The sequence below is a fragment of the Eriocheir sinensis genome, chromosome 48, assembly GCF_024679095.1.
Source record: "Eriocheir sinensis breed Jianghai 21 chromosome 48, ASM2467909v1, whole genome shotgun sequence".
Lineage (NCBI taxonomy): Eukaryota > Metazoa > Arthropoda > Malacostraca > Decapoda > Varunidae > Eriocheir > Eriocheir sinensis.
Genome location: NC_066556.1, coordinates 9323449 through 9340057, shown reverse-complemented (window position 1 = coordinate 9340057; position 16609 = coordinate 9323449). Strand labels below are relative to the sequence as shown.

Sequence of the window (16609 nt, the reverse complement as noted above, 5' to 3'; positions counted from 1 at the left end):
TGCACTCACCTGGGGGATTGATTAGAAGGTGATAAAGGTGTAATGCAAGAATGAGGGTTGTATGGTGGAGAGAATAGGGCTTGATATGAGCTTAGAGGACTAGATTGGCTTGTTATGTGTAGATTTGAGTTGACTGAAAGTGAAGCAGATGTAAAAGAGGATTTCGTGTGTTTGTTTGGTAGTTAAATTTGGAGTAAAGGTAATTTAAGTTGATTGAAGGTAAAACAGGTGTAAAGGAGGGGTTAATGAGTTTGCATGATAGAGAAATTACGGATAAACCTGTAAAGAGGGATTGAACTCACCTGGATGACGGGTGTAGTAGATGAGTCAAGGTGGTTGCATGATAGTGGACGCAGGGATTAACAGGTGATTATGAAGTGCTGTTACCTGGTTAGTGGGGAGCTGAGGGCTGGATTAGACGTGAGGCAGGTGATTGAGGAGTTGTGGTGGGCCCGTCTGGGGGTGAACGTGAGTCTGGATCGCACTCGCATCCTCATCCCGTCCTCCAGCGGCTCCGTCTCCACTGAGGACCCCGTGCGGATGGTCTCCCGTCGACTGTTGTCCATCCACTGAATCTGTTGAGGGAAGGAGGCGAGGTCTTATTGGTCGTGAATGGCGTGAGGTAGATGTGAGGGTGGGAAAAGATGTCAGGGAGGAATGTTGGTGTGAGGGGGACTAAAAACGAACTGGAATAAACGGAGGCATATCATGATGCTGAGAATGATTAGCGTGCTCATCACTCATCCTGCTGTCATATGACCGATACAGTGATTTAGAATATGTTTGTTTTGAGGGGAATAAAGTCAGGGTGCTCATGTTGTCCATCATTGAATCCGATTAGTAATGTTAACGTGGCTGGCTGGGTCCGTAGATTTTACCGCGTCGCTGTCCGGGTAACGCTCCGCCTGTAAACACTGTCTTGTAAGGATTGGAAAGGTGGTAGCAATCTGTTACAAACCTTACCTGCTGATTCTACATGTGACCGGAGACTTCCCGATACTGTTATTAAACTAAATATAAACATTGTAAACAACATAACACTTATTTTTTTGTGCACAGTCCAGAAAGCTGTGGGAAATTTTGCGTAGTAAACTGCAATGTTGTTTTATTACTATATATTGACAAACTCCTCCTAGGCTCCAGTTGAACACTTCGTAGGCTATTAAGAGAATGGTTTGGTGAGAGGGTGATTGCCAGAGCTAGAGGATAAGTTTGAGGGGGTAGAGGATGGGGAATGTTAGTGTGAAGATGAAGGTGATCGAGAGTGATGGATGTGAGGGCGAAGGAAGGCTGTGGTGGCAAAATGTAGTGGTGGAGAAGGTAATGACAGATAATGACAGGTTAGTGGATGAAAGGGTGTTCAGTGCAAGCCATCGAATGCCCTAATGGTGAAGGGTGGAAGCGAGAGTGATGATAGTGCCTAAGATGGATGGTTGGAAGGTTAAAAAAGGATGACGGGTGTTACAGAGGACGACTGTTTATCTTTATTGTCCGTAATACTGAAAGGTGGAAGCGAAAATAATTATAGTGTCTGATAGTGAAGTTTGAGAGAGTGAAGGAGGGCTCTCATTGGTATAGAAGGTCATAGTAAGTATGTTAAAAGATGCAAAAGTTTCCAGTGTAAGTTTTCGAGTATCCTGAAGTTGAAGGATTAAGACGAAGATTATTATAGTTTCTAATAGTGATGTTTGTTATGGTGAAGGAAGGATCTCAGTGGCAAAAAGAGTGATGGCAAGTAAATTAAAGAAGCAATAGTATTTAATGTAAGTGTTCGAGTACCCTGAAGGTGAAGGGTTGAAGTGAGGGTGATGAATGTGTTTGATAGTGATGTTTGGGATAGTGATGGAAGGCTCTCAGTGGCATAGAGGGTCATAGTAGATAAGTCAACGGATGCAAGAGTTTCCAGTGTAAGTGTTCGAATTCCCTGAAGGTGATAGTATCTGATAGGGAAGTTTGGGAGAGTGAAGGAAGGATCTCAGTGGTATAGAGGTAAGCTAAAAGATGCAAGAGTTTTCAGAGCAAGTGTTCGAATTCCCTGAGGGTGATAGTATCTGATAGGGATGTTTCGGAGAGTGAAGGAAGGATCTCAGTGGTAGAGTAAGTTAAAAGATGCAGGAGTTTTCAGTGTAAGTGTCCGACTCTCACGAAGGTGGGGCGTGTGAGAAGGCAGTGAGGAGGGAAGGGATGTTAGCGGAGCAGTGGTGAGGAGTGAGCCGGGCGAGGGAGAGGAGTTACTAGGTGGAGGAGGTGATCATTAAATTAGCAGGGCGGGGAGGTTTAGGAGCCAATAAATCACCGAGAAACAAGTCACCCCTGCACGGCCCTCGCCTTAGGAGCATGAGGCGGGTGCTGGCGATGCAGGGGCGGGGCGGAGAGGGAGTGTTTCTTTTTTTGCGAGATAAGATTAAGCAAGAAAGGAATGGAGTAGACAAATGAATACGTGATTAAGTATGATGGAATTTTTTTTTCTATTACAGGAGATAGACTAAGCGATAGATGGAAAGAAAGACTGAAGAAAAGAAGAAGAAAAATACGTAGACAGAAAAAAAGAAATGAAGGAGTAGACAACTGAATACCTGATTGATTATGAGGGAATGTTTCTTCAATAAGAGAAGGGGATAGACTAAGGGATAAACAAAAAGAAAGAAAGGAGGGAAGCAAGAGAAGAGTTTCATTTAAAAGCAAAAGGAAGTAGAGGAGAACTAAAAAAAAAAGGAGTAAACAACCGAATGCCTGATCAATGTTGGAAAGGGTGGGAAGAGCTTCGATTAATGGCAAGAGGAGGGACGCAGACCAAGAGCTACATTAAAAATGAAACTGAAAAAAAAAGATGAATTAATGCCAGATAAATGCTGAAAAGGTAGCAAAAGAAAGGTGGCTGATAATCATTTAAAGTAGGAGGAGTAGCAGATGGGAAGTTAGAGAAGTTTTTCATTACCTCACCTTAAAAAATAATTATATCATTGGAAAGTTTGAGAAGACATTATTGAGTGATGACCATTTTAGCAGGCGGGAGGTGAGGGGGGGGGGGGGGAAGGGGCTCGGGATAAAACGCAGTATTCACCCGAGACGTTATCATGAAGTTAATTACAGGGAGAAAAAGCCCAAAGATGGTTATTACTTAAGCATACAAGGGAAGGGGAACGAGGCGGTACAGAAGCCACTAATGACCAGTCTTCAGCGTCTAAAAGCTTACCTCAGGAGCTGGCCGCCCCCCGGAGCTCTCACAGACGAGGGTGACGGGGACTCCGGCGGTGGCGTTGAGGGCGGCGGGGGTGAGGACGGGGGGGTCTGGGGGCACGTGGACTGTGAGGCGCGCGGCGTGGGAGCGGATGCCCGGCACACCGTCGCTGGCACTCACTTGACACTGGTAGAGACCGTCGTCCATGAGGCTCACGGGCTGGATTCTTAGGCTGAAGTCCCCTGTTGACGCGGGGACAAAGAAAATGAGCATGAGATCGTGATTTTTACATATAATGAAGAGGACTAAGATTGAAACGTAAATAGATAATGAAAAGGACTAGAAAATGGATGTTGGGCAGATGAAAAGTTAAACAAGTACATATACCATTAGGGCGAGGTTTCCTGTTGATTCGGTCACAGAAAAGAATGAGTGTCTATTAGACTGGGAACAAAATAGACAAGAAAAAGGACTAGAAAATGTAGGTAAACAAGGAGGGAGATGAAAAGTTAAACAAGTACATATACCATTTGGGCGAAGTTTCCTGCTGATTCGGTCACAGAAAAGAATGAGTCTATTAGATTGGGAACAAAATAGATGAGAAAAAGGAAAAATGGAAAATGCGGGGACAAAAATAATGAGTCTATAAGATTAAAACGTAAATATATAATGAAAATGGCTAGAAAATGGATGTAGAGAACAAAGAACGTTAAAATAGGTAAATAGACCATTAGGCTGAAGTCTCCTGTTGATGCGGGGAACAATATAATGAGTTTGTAAGAGTGAAACGTAGATGTATGATGAGAAGGACTAGAAAATAGCTGTAGACGAGTAGAAAGGTTAAAATAGGTAAATATACGGTTAGCCTCAAGTCTCCGGTTGACGGGAGGACAAGAAAATGAGTCCCGATAAGATCATGACCAAAATACACAATAAAAAGGACTATAAAATGGAGGCAGACAAGATGGAAGATTAAAGTAGGCAAAAAAAACATTAGACTGAAGTTTCCCATTGATGTAGAGGCGCGAAAATGAGTCTGGATAAGATCATGACCAAAGTACATAATGAAAAGGACTAGAATATGGAGGCATAAAAGATGGGAGATTAAAATAGGCAAACAAACCATTAGACTGAAATCTCCTATTGATGTAGAGACACGAAAATGAGCCTCGGTAAGATCATGACCAAAATACATAATGAAAAGGACTAGAAAATGGAGGCAGACAATATGGGAGATTAAAATAGGAAAAAAACTATAAGACTGAAGTTTCCTATTGATGTAGAGACGCGAAAATGAGCCTCGATAAGATCATGACCAAAATACATAATGAAAAGGACTAGAAAATGGATGCAGACAAGATGGGAGATTAAAATAGGCAAACAAACCATTAGATTGAAGTTTCCTATTGATGTAGAGACACGAAAATGAGCCTCGATAAGATCATGACTAAAATACATAATGAAAACTACTAGAAAGTGGAAGTAGATGAGGAGGAAGGAGGAAATAGAGATAAATAAACCATTTGGCCGGTGTCTCCTGCTGACCCTGTAACGAAAATGTGTCGGGGTAAGACTGAGACGAGGATAAATAAAGGAAAAGAGAAAGAGAAGCTGGCCTGGACGAGAGGAGCGGCGAGCATGAATAAACAAAGCGCCTAAGATCATTAAAAGAGATGAAAGGACGGGAATCAATCAGCGTTAGGGATTCCTTCTGCTGCCTGACGCGTTATCGCCTGAGGAGGTTATGTTTGGGAGTAATTAGGTTTGTTTTCTTCATGTGTTTAGATGTAATGGCTGAGCGCGAGTCTTTGCTTTGCTGTTTTGAAGCGCGATTAGTTAGGTTTGTTTTCTTAATGTGTTTAGATGTACTAGCTGAGCGCGAGTCTTTGCTGTTTTGATGTTTTGCTGTCGGAGATGTGTCAGAAGGTAGTACAGCGCGCATTGGATTAGCTGACATTTTGAGGATGGGAAATAGTGTGCGTAGAAAGGGGAGTAGTGGTGTTAGGGGGCACAGCTGTACACTCCGACTGTCTTTCCTTCCCCCCACCTGTACCTTCACCACTAACCCACCTCTAATTCTTACTATACCATTAACAGAAAAAAATGAGGGGATTTCTGGGAAGTGGGGAGAGTTGGTTCAGTTTTATGAGCACGCACACGATTCACTATTCTCGATCATAAACAAACGAAGAAGACAAAACGATAAGTGACAGAACAGTAAATTGGACACTCAAACCTCCACCACCACAATGCCATTTTCCAAACACCACAACCTATTTTGGGCACGAGGGGGAGAGAGAGGGAAGGTAAAGAAGCGGGAAAAGAATAGATGGAGAGGCAGAAGGAGGGAGGGAAAGAGAAATGGGGGAGGAAAACGTGATTGCTTGATAAGGAGAAAGAAAGAAGGAAGGAGGTAATAATGAGGAAAGGAACGGAGGGTGAAGAGGAAGGAATAAGGAAAGCAAAGATAAAGGAAAGGATTGAGAGAAGAAGGAAAAGCAGGAGGAAAAAAGCATAAAAAGAAGGAACCGAACAAATTGGAGAGACAGAAGGAAAAAAAGAAGAGACGAGGAAGGTGAGAGAAGAAAAGCGATACAATAGAGGAGAGAGAGAGAGAGAGAGAGAGAGAGAGAGAGAGAGAGAGAGAGAGAGAGAGAGAGAGAGAGAGAGAGAGAGAGAGAGAGAGAGAGAGAGTAAACAGATGGAGAGACTTAAGCAGGGAAGAAAGGAGAAAAGATAACGAGGGAGGAGGTAAGCAGGGCAGGGAGGGAAAGTGGTTATCCAGAAGAAAGAGAACGAGGAAAAGATGGAGGAAGGAAAAGAGAGAATGGAGAGAGAGAGAGAGAGAGAGAGAGAGAGAGAGAGAGAGAGAGAGAGAGAGAGAGAGAGAGAGAGAGAGAGAGAGAGAGAGAGAGAGAGAGAGAGAGAGAGAGAGAAGAAGAAGAAGCAAACATTACAAAATAAAACAAAATCCGATGAAGAAACGGAAGAAGGAGAAAAGAAGGGAAAGGAGTCAGGGAAAGTGAAAGAAGAAAGACGATATATGTAGAAGAAATGACGGCAGGAATGGAGAGACGAAAGGAGAGAAGAAAGGAGAGACGATAATAGGAAGAAAATGAAGAAGGGAGGAGAAGGAGAAGACGGCCGGCTATCAAGCACTCAAGCCCACAAAACTGTCCTCATGTAATTGCCTCGTTCATCCTCGTTTGGTATAAATGATACTGCGTTTATCATTATAACTTATACACAGGAGGCGGGGGGGAGGGAGGGAGAGAGTGAGAGAGACATGATGGAGGGAGGGAGGGAGGGTGGGAGAGGGAGAGATGACAGAGGGAGAGAGGGAAGAAGGGAGGGAGAGAGGGAGAGAGACATGATGGAGGGAAGGAGGGAGAGGGAGAGATGACACAGGGAGAGAGGGAAAACGAGAGAGAAGGAGGGGGGGAGGGAGGGAATAAGGGAGGGAGAGATGACAACAGAAAGAAGGAGGGAATGAAAAGTGGAAGGAAGGAGAGGAAAGGAGAAAAACATAAGAGAGAGGAAGGGTGGGAGAGAAGGAAGGAAGGAAGGAGGAGAAAGGAGAGATGACAGAGGGAGCGAGGGACGGAAAGAGGGACGGAAGGAGGAGAGGAAATGAGAAAGACACGACAGAGAGAGGGAAGAGAAGGAGAGAAGGAAGGAAGGAGAGAGATAGCCATGACAGAAGGAGGGAGGAAAGGAGAGGGAGAGAGATAACAGCGGGAGAGAGAGAGAGAGAGAGAGAGAGAGAGAGAGAGAGAGAGAGAGAGAGAGAGAGAGAGAGAGAGAGAGAGAGAGAGAGAGAGAGAGAGAGAGAGAGAGAGAGAGAGAGAGAGAGAGAGAGAGAGAGAGAGAGAGAGAGAGAGAGAGAGAGAGAGAGAGAGAGAGAGAGAGAGAGAGAGAGAGAGAGAGAGGAGTACAGATGACAGGGAGGGAGGGAAGGAAGGAAGGCGGGGGGGCTGTTTGGAGGGAGGGGAAGAGAAGCAGAATGATTTGCGGGGCGGAGAATTAATGATCTATATATAATCTCAAATATATAAACTCCGGCGATCTAATTCACTTGGGGAGAGAGAGAGAGAGAGAGAGAGAGAGAGAGAGAGAGAGAGAGAGAGAGAGAGAGAGAGAGAGAGAGAGAGAGAGAGAGAGAGAGAGAGAGAGAGAGAGAGAGAGAGAGAGAGAGAGAGAGAGAGAGACAGACCCACATTCCACAGTGACGCATCTGCTTCTAGTCTTACCTGTTGTTTTTTTCTTTTATTTTTATTAATCTCGCCGCTTTTAAATGCATGTTGTGTCTAATTTTGTATCCCATCGGTCCTTATTTGTTTGTTTTGGGCTAAGTTTCAATATTTGTCTTTGTTATTGTTTGTTTATTGCTGTGTGCCGTGTTTTATTTGTTTATTTTTGTTTTGTTTGTTGTTCGTTTATTTTCGATCTATTTTATCATTTATGGATTTGTATAACTTTTTGTCTTTTCCTCCTTTTTTTTCTCACCTACATTTTTTTTTTTTTTGCATCTCTTATTTTCGATTTTTTTTTTGTATGGATTTATTGAGCTCATTGTCATTTCCTTCTTCTTTTTCTCACTTTCATATTTTATTTTCATCTCGTTTATTTTCGATCTTTTTTTTGCATGGATTATTGAACTCATTTCCTTCTTCTTTTTCTCACTTTCATATTTTTTTTCATCTCGTTTATTTTCGATCTTTTTTTTTGCATGGATTATTGAACTCATTTCCTTCTTCTTTTTCTCACTTTCATATTTTTTTTCATTTCGTTTATTTTCGATCTTTTTTTTTGCATGGATTATTGAACTCATTTCCTTCTTCTTTTTCTCACTTTCATTTTTTTTTTCATCTCGTTTATTTTCGATCTAATTTTTTTGCATGGATTATTGAACTCACTGTTATTTCCTTCTTTTCCTCACCTTCATATTTTTATTTTCATCTCGTTTATTTTCGATCTTTTTTTTGCATGAATTTATTGAGCTCATTGTCATTCCCTTCTTCATTTTTCTCACTTTCATATTTTTTTTGCCGTTTATGTCATCACCTATTCCCTTCTTTTTTTTTCGCCTTCACTTTCCTCTCCCCTTCGTCTTTATTTTTTCTATTTTTCTTTGTTTTTGTTTTTTTGTACATCATCACATATTCTCTTCTTTTTCCCTTGCTTTTATTTTCCTCTTCTCTTCAATATTTTTTTTTCATTTCTCTAATACATCATTCCTATTTTCCTTGCCTTCGTTTTTCTTTCTCTCTCTCTCTTTCATGTATTTTCCTTTGTTAGACTTTTACACCCTCACAATTTTCCTTCCTTTTTTTATTCTTCGTTTTCCTTTTCCTATCATTCATCTCCTTATTTCTTTTCCTTTCTTTTCTCTCTATGTATCTTTTGTTTTCTCCAATATTTTCTAGTCCTTTTTTTTCTTTCCTTACTCTCTTACCACACAATAGAGAATGACATCCTACATATTTACTAACTTTTCATTTGTTTCTTCATCCTTTCTTCTATTTTCTAACATTTATTCTATCTTCTCTTATCTATTTGGCTTCCATGTTCGTTCACCATTTTTCTTCCCTTTTCAATTCTTCGTTTTCTTTTCCCTATTTCTATTCCTTTCTTTTCTTTTCATATGTCCTCTCTGTTTTCCTAATTTTTCCTCTTCCTCCAACATTTTCCATTCCCTTTTCTTCTTTCTTACTCTCTTACTACACAGCAAATAATGGCATACTGCATTTTCACTAACTTATCATTCGTTTTCTACATCCTATCTTCTATTTCTTTATGTTTTTTTCTATCTTCTTTTTTACATTTAGCATCCATGTTCTTTCACCTCCTCTATTATTTACTTCGCCAGCATTATTATTTACTCATTCCATTCCTCCCTTCTTGTCCAGCCCAACCCCCCGTTTTTTACCTCGTTCCCGGATCCCCACTTTTTCATATTCATTTTCTATTTATATTTATTATTTTTTTATGATTTATTTTCGTCTCGCTCCCACGCTGCGGTCTTCCCAGGATAAAAAAAACTTCCACACGTGAGCAGCCGTTGTGATGAATTCATTTTGTGCCCCACGAATGTGAAAAAAGAGAGAGAGAGAGAGAGAGAGAGAGAGAGAGAGAGAGAGAGAGAGAGAGAGAGAGAGAGAGAGAGAGAGAGAGAGAACAAACAGACAGACAGACTGGCTCACAGACACAGAGACACGGAGACAGAGAGGAGAGAGACAGAGAAAAAGAGAAGAGAGCTAAGGTGAACTGACAGACAAACAGAAGACAAAAAAGAGAAAGAAAATTAACCAGAGAAAGATAAGAAAAAATAGTATAGAATGAATGAGAGAGAGAGAGAGAGAGAGAGAGAGAGAGAGAGAGAGAGAGAGAGAGAGAGAGAGAGAGAGAGAGAGAGAGAGAGAGAGAGAGAGAGAGAGAGAGAGAGAGAGAGAGAGAAGGGAGACGGGGGGGTGCCGGGGTCTGGTTGGCGTGTAAATCATACAAATGTTAGGATGGCGTGACGGGATCCGTTTACTTGACAACCAGATCCTCCCACACGTCCCGCCGCGGCAGCCTCGCCCCACGCCGCGGAGGTGACAGCTGGACGCCCGCAAACCACTGCCACCACGCACAGCTGTCTTGTTGCGTAGCTAAGCATGAATACCACTGCAAACCTATCCTGAAGAAGCCTCATTGTGATAGCTAGACGCCCGCACTCCGCAGCCACCCCTCTGATATCTTGCTGTCTAAAGCTGAGCACGAGAACTATTGCAAACCTAACCTAAAAAAGGGTGATAGTGACAGCCGCACACCGCCGCCACCCCACACTGACGCCTTGTTGCCTTAACCTAGCACGAGACTTACTGCAAACCTAACCTAAAAAAGCGTGATAGTGACAGCCGCACACCGCCGCCACCCCACACTGACGCCTTGTTGCCTTAACCTAGCACGAGACTTACTGCAAACCTAACCTAAAAAAGCGTGATAGTGACAGCCGCACACCGCCGCCACCCCACACTGACGCCTTGTTGCCTTAACCTAGCACGAGACTTACTGCAAACCTAACCTAAAAAAGCGTGATAGTGACAGCCGCACACCGCCGCCACCCCACACTGACGCCTTGTTGCCTAAAACCTAACACGAGGACTACTGCAAACTTAACTTGAAAGATCGTTATCGTTTCCTATACAGTAATTTACCATATCTTATCTGATTTTCCCTTTTATTATTTAAGCTTGTTAGTTCCATGCACACCTGTTACCTGAAGCTTAGCACAGTAACATCTGCACTCTTACCCTGACTAACCTTGATTGCTTCCTATAGTTTCCCGTACTTCACCTAACTGTTTCCTATATGAACGTTATCTTGAGTGTTTCATTCACATCTAGTTGCTTCTTTACCCAGCTTAATATGGACGCTTTCTAATTTTAACATTTTTAATTCGAGAGGATATAATTTATAACTTTTTTGCCTGAAAATCTAATCCAACCTAACTTAATAATTCCATAGACTTTACAAAATTTACTAAACTGCACCCTTTGCTGTCGTAATATAGAAGCCTCTCATTCTATCCTAACTAAATCTAATCTAACCTCACTTAGCTGAGCCTAACAAAATTATTTTAATCTATCCAACCCAACTTTTTTGAACCATACTTTATTTTGGAGTCTTCCTAAACAATCAAAATCTTTCTTATCCTAACCTGCAATACAAACTCCTTAACCCTAATTCGATGCCACAGTTTATTAGTTCCCAACCAAGTAGTTTCCCAACATAAATAAACCTAACTGCAAACATTCACACCATTCATACATGACAAATTGCTCTGTATTGTAATTACACCCAAGCAGTATTATGTGTAGTTCGGCGCGGCGCAGCATGACGGATGGAACACTTAGCATGCCCTCCCTCCTCCAGCATAATTAATCGGCTCATTAATACTACGACGGGGCTGCTTGGCTGGCTCGCCTCGCCTCCCTCAAGCCACCACACACACGCGCCATTGAAAGAAAACGAAGCTGTCATTGTCATCAACTTTGCGGAGAAACTTTCGGAAAACAGCTTCATAACGTGAGACTTATTGAATATTGCCACGACATCTCCTCTCACCCCCCTCCTCCCCTTCCCCCCTTCTCCCTTCCCTCACCTTCCCCCCTCACTTCACCCCCCTTGCTTTCATTCCTTCCCCTTCTTCCATTCCACCTGTCCACTTCTCCCTCCCTTCCCCTTTCCTTCACCGCCTATTCCCTTACCCTTCCTTTCCCTCACTCCCTTTCCTCTTCCCCATCCCATTCCTTCTCCTCTTCTCCACTGCCACTCATCTCCTTTCCCCTTTACCCCTTTCGCCATTCTTTTCGTTCCCCTTCCTCTCCATGGCCACCTCTTCCCTCCTATTCCTCCCATCCCCTCCCTTTCCTATCCTCACCACCACTTCCTCCACTCTCATCTACTCCCCTCTCATCCCTTCATCCTCTCCCCTCATCCATTTCATCACCACAACACTGCCTCTTTGTTTTCCTATCCTCATCCCTTTCCTTCCCCTCTTTTCCCATGTTTCTCCCTTCCCACACTCCTTACCTTCCCCTCCCTCCTTCCCCTTATCCCTTTATTCACCGCAACACTGCTTCTGCCCTCCTATTCCCTTCTCCTATCCCTTCCCCTTCCTTCCTCTCTTCCTTGCTACCCTTCCCTTCCCTTAACTTTTTCCTCACCTCAGCGCTGCCCTTTCCATCCCTTCCTCTCCCCTCTTCCCCTCTCCTCTCCTCTCTTCCCTTCCCTTCCCTTCCCCTCTTCCCCTCTTCTCTCCTTCTCTCTTCCCTTCCCTCTCCCTCCTCGTTTCCCTTCCTTTCCCCTCTTTCCCTCTCCTCTCCTCCTGTATTTCCTTTCCTTTCCTCTCCCTCCCCCTCCCCTCCTGCCCCTCCTCTTTTCCCTTCTCCTTCCCTCTCAGCACAAAAACTCTGAATGCGTTCATCAAGACAGGAGGAAATTGTTGTACGCCACACTTGTTTCCTCTTTTTTTTTCTCTCTTACTGAAATATTTCCTGCTTGTTTTATTTCCTGCTTGTTTTTTTTTTCTTGATGTTCCCACTCCATTTTTTTTATTTTGTTACTTGTTTTCTTTTTTCTTTTCTTTTTGTTTCCTCCTTTTCTTCATTTCAAACTTCTCTCCCCTGGTTCCATTTCGTTTTTCTCTTGTTTTGATTTTTCTTCATTCTTTTTGCTGTTGGTTTTTCATTTTCCTCGTCCTCCTCGTCGTCTTCCTTTCCCTCCCTTTCTTCTTGTTTTTGGCCTCCTTCCACGCCTTCTCCTCCAGCTCCTCCTCCTCCTTCACCTCCTCTTCCTCTTTCTCATTATTTTCCTTTCTTATCTATCAATTTATCTATTTCTGTATCTATCTATCTATCTGTTTATCTATCTATCCATTTATCTAGCTATCTCTCTATCTGTCTATCTATTTATCTGTTAATCTACCTACCTATTTGTCTTTCTATCTGTCAGTATAACTATCTTTCCGTCTAGTTATCTATCTCTCAATACCTGCCTCTCCTCTTTCTCCGCCTCCACTTCTACTCTTTTCTTTCTCTTTTTTTCAGCCCGTCTATTTATCTTTCTATCTATCTATCTATCTATCTATATCTTTCGCCCTCTCTCTCCTAAGTGACTTCCGTACCCTGGATGGACTCGCTCAGGCCCACGCAGGCAGGCCGGTCATGGTCTTTCTGTGGCTGTGGCTGAGTCCTCCACACACACAGCTTCCTGCCAGCTCTCCTTGCCACGCCAGCCCCGCCGCTCCACACCTCCCCGTCACGCAAGGCTCCTACACTATGCATCACGCTCCAATTCACTCCCTTTCTTATATTCTTTCTTTCTTTTTTGTACATGTCTTAACGGTAAAAGTACATCCTAGCCAGGGAGTGATGTGGTCTAAGGGTAGGAAGGATGTACATTTAGCGTTCAGAAATGTATCAGTATAGGAAAAGATAAAAAACGTAATAATGGAAGAAGCAGAGAAGTGTATCGGGTAGGATGTACTTTTACCATTAAGAAATCTACCAAAGTCAAAGGAAAACATTACTAAAGGAGTGAATCTATCGTAGCAAAGGAGTGTAGCGGGCAGGATGTACATTGGTGTTGAGAAATGTACTAAATTAACACACACACAAAAAAACTAAGAAAAGGAATGGATCGCCGGAGGAGGCTCTTATATTATGCATTCACATCAGATTCACTTATTTTGTTATTTTTCTTTGTACTTCTGTTTATGCTAAAAGTATATCTTGACTTAAGCTATTCTTTTACATTATTCATCTCCCTCCTATTCACTTCTTTTGTTATTTTCTTGTTGTTTTTTGTACTTCTGTTTATGCTAAAAGTATATTCTGACTTAAGCTACTCTTTTACATTATTCATCTCCCTCCGATTCACTTCTTATGTCAGTTTTTTGTTTGTTTGTTGGTACATTTGTAAATGCTAAAAAGTACATTCTGCCTTACGCTAGACTCTTACGTTATGCATCCACCTCCGATTCACTCCTTTTTTGTAATCTTTTTGTTGTTGTTTTCTACATCTCTCAACCCCAAAATTACATCCCGGCTTACGATACTCTCTTACACTATGCATTACTCTCTAACTCACTCATTTTTCTTCCTTTTAATTCGTTCTATTGGTACATTTCTGAATGCTAAAAGTAGTACATCCTGCCTTACGCTAACTTAATACACTATGCATCCTCCGGCGAGACATTCCTTTTTTTTTAGTTTTTTTTTTGTGTTATTTTAGTACATATCTCAACCCCAAAACTACATTCCGGCTTGCGATACTCTCTTACACTATACATTACCCTCCTAACTCACTCCCTTTTCTTCCTTTTTATATCGTTCTATTGGTACATCTTTGAATGCTAGTAGTTGTACATCCTGCCTTACGCTACGCACTAATACACTATGCATCCCCGGGCGATCCATTTCTTATCATATTTTTTTTAAGTGTGTGTTATTTTAGTAAATTTCTCAACACCAATGTACATCCTTCCCGCTACACTCCCTTGCTACGTTAGATTCACTCCTTTTGTAATGTTTTTCCTCTTACTTTGGTAGATTTCTTAATGGTAAAAGTACATCCTTCCCGCTACACTCCCTTGCTACGTTAGATTCACTCCTTTTGTAATGTTTTCCTTTTACTTTGGTACATTTCTTAATGGTAAAAGTACATCCTACCCGATACACTCCCTTGCTACGTTAGATTCACTCCTTTTGTAATGTTTTCCTTTTACTTTGGTACATTTCTTAATGGTAAAAGTACATCCTACCCGATACACTCCCTTGCTACGTTAGATTCACTCCTTTGTAATGTTTTTCCTTACTTTGGTAGATTTCTTAATGGTAAAAGTACATCCTACCCGATACACTCCCTTGCTACGTTAGATTCACTCCTTTTGTAATGTTTTCCTTTTACTTTGGTACATTTCTTAATGGTAAAAGTACATCCTACCCGATACATTTCCCTGCTACTTCTTATATTATCCATTTTTTTATCTTTTTCTCTATCGATACATTTCTGAACGCAAAATGTACATCCTTCCTACCCTTAGACCACATCACTCCCTGGCTACGTTATTCTCCTTTGTAATCAACGTTATTTGGTGATATTTTAGTACATCTCAATGCAAAAATTACATACTGCCTGCCTTACGCTACGCTACTCCCTTGCAAAGTAATTCTCCTCTGTTATTTACGTTCATTGACGATATATATTCCTTTACGATGCACTTTCCTCATGCGATGCTCCTATAACGCAATGTTTCTACGCTATACATCAACGATACGCTTCCTCTTACGTTTCCGGCCCTTGTAATCCCAGACTTTAACGTTGTGTCACATTATTTAAGAGCAATGCTTTCACACACACTCTTTCATCGTACTGTGTTTTTTCTCTGTTCCTCTCTCTCTCGTTACGCAACTATTCTCTGCAACATTCAACGATACGCTTTTGCCTCTTTCACAACATTACAAGGACCTGCACACAACAAAAGAACGATAAAAATGAACGGGTAAATGATTGGAGTAAAACTAAAAACAAATGAATACGAAAGTGAGGTACTATTATTATTGATAAAGACTTAAGACGCAACAAAACAATAATGAAAGAAAGAAAGAAAGAAAGAAAGAAATTATTGGGGTTAAGCTAAAACAAATGAAGGCATAACTGAGGTAACGTCGATAATAACAAGAAATTGCACACTACAAACAATGATAAAGAGAACGAGTAAATAAATAACTGGAGTAAAAACAAAACAAGGGAATGCAAAAGTGAAGGAACTTGAATACTGACAAGGACTTACACGTAACAAAACAATGATAAAAGAAACAAGTAAATGATCATGGAATAGATAACACAAATAAATACAAAAATTGAGGTAACGTTACTACAGAAAAAAAAAACGCCATTAGATACTGGTGGTGGTGATAGTGGTGGTGATGGGGGAGAGTGATGACAGCGGTGGTGGTGGTGGTGGTCAGTCTTGCCATATCATGCTATACCCTCATCAAGGCGAACCTGTAAATACGTAACGTCTTCATTTATTCACCGCATCTGTCGTGCCTCTCATCACCCCCACCTCTTACCTCATCACCCCCACGCCTTACCTCACCCCCACACTCCCGCCGCACCTCTCTCCGTAATCTAGTGGGGCGTGTTAAGGTATTTGGGTTACTGACTGCCCCGTAGCTCTCCGCACACTACTCTTGATTCATAATAGTATCCGGTTGTAGCGAGTCTTCTTCGTGCCTACAATTCGACGAGGGTTTTGGTAGATCTATAATAGTACTCCGTTGCAGCGAGTCTTTCTAACCCACTGCTTACAATATGGCTGACAAGGGTTACTGTAAATCTATAATAGTACCCCGTTGTAGCGAGTCTTTCTAACCCAATGCTTACAATATAGTTGACAATTGCTACTATAGATCTATGATAGTTCCCCATTGTAGCGAGTCTTTCTAATGCTAACAATATGACAAGGGCTTCGTTGAGTAATTCCTTAGGTCTCCGTTATCTCATGCTCTTTATCTGTTTCGCCCGTAAGGAAAATAGGATCAAATTAAGTTTTCATCAATGCGTCATAGTTTTCATCGTTATTTTTACCGTTATGATTTAGAGTTTACTGCAAATGACCGGAGAGGTATTGACGCACCTGCCGTCGTTGTTTGTTTTAAGAGCTGGCAATTACTGACGACTTTTAGTAAGGGAGAGCTTGGAATGCGACTGATTGCCTCCTTACTTATTCTTAATTTGTGTCTCTATTTTTACCTCTGAAATAACGCTTCCACCGCATGACAAACTAACTTTCAAATTCTTTAACTAGGAAACAACGCTGATTCTCAAGGGGCAATGCAACGGAGATGAGCACTGAGGCCACGCGCAGCTGTACCG

At 41.9% G+C, this 16609-nt stretch overlaps 1 protein-coding gene across 2 annotated transcripts in view; it reads right to left on the bottom strand.

The window, feature by feature from the left end:
- Positions 1-16609, bottom strand: part of LOC126981568 (irregular chiasm C-roughest protein-like) — an 86155-nt gene that overhangs the window by 63931 nt on the left and 5615 nt on the right. For both annotated transcript variants that reach the window (XM_050832966.1, XM_050832967.1), the window contains exons 3-4: positions 3197-3423; positions 388-575 (exon numbers count right to left, since the gene is read on the bottom strand). In XM_050832966.1, coding sequence (XP_050688923.1) covers positions 388-575; positions 3197-3423 — 415 coding nt within the window. The remainder of the gene's footprint in view (positions 1-387; positions 576-3196; positions 3424-16609) is intronic.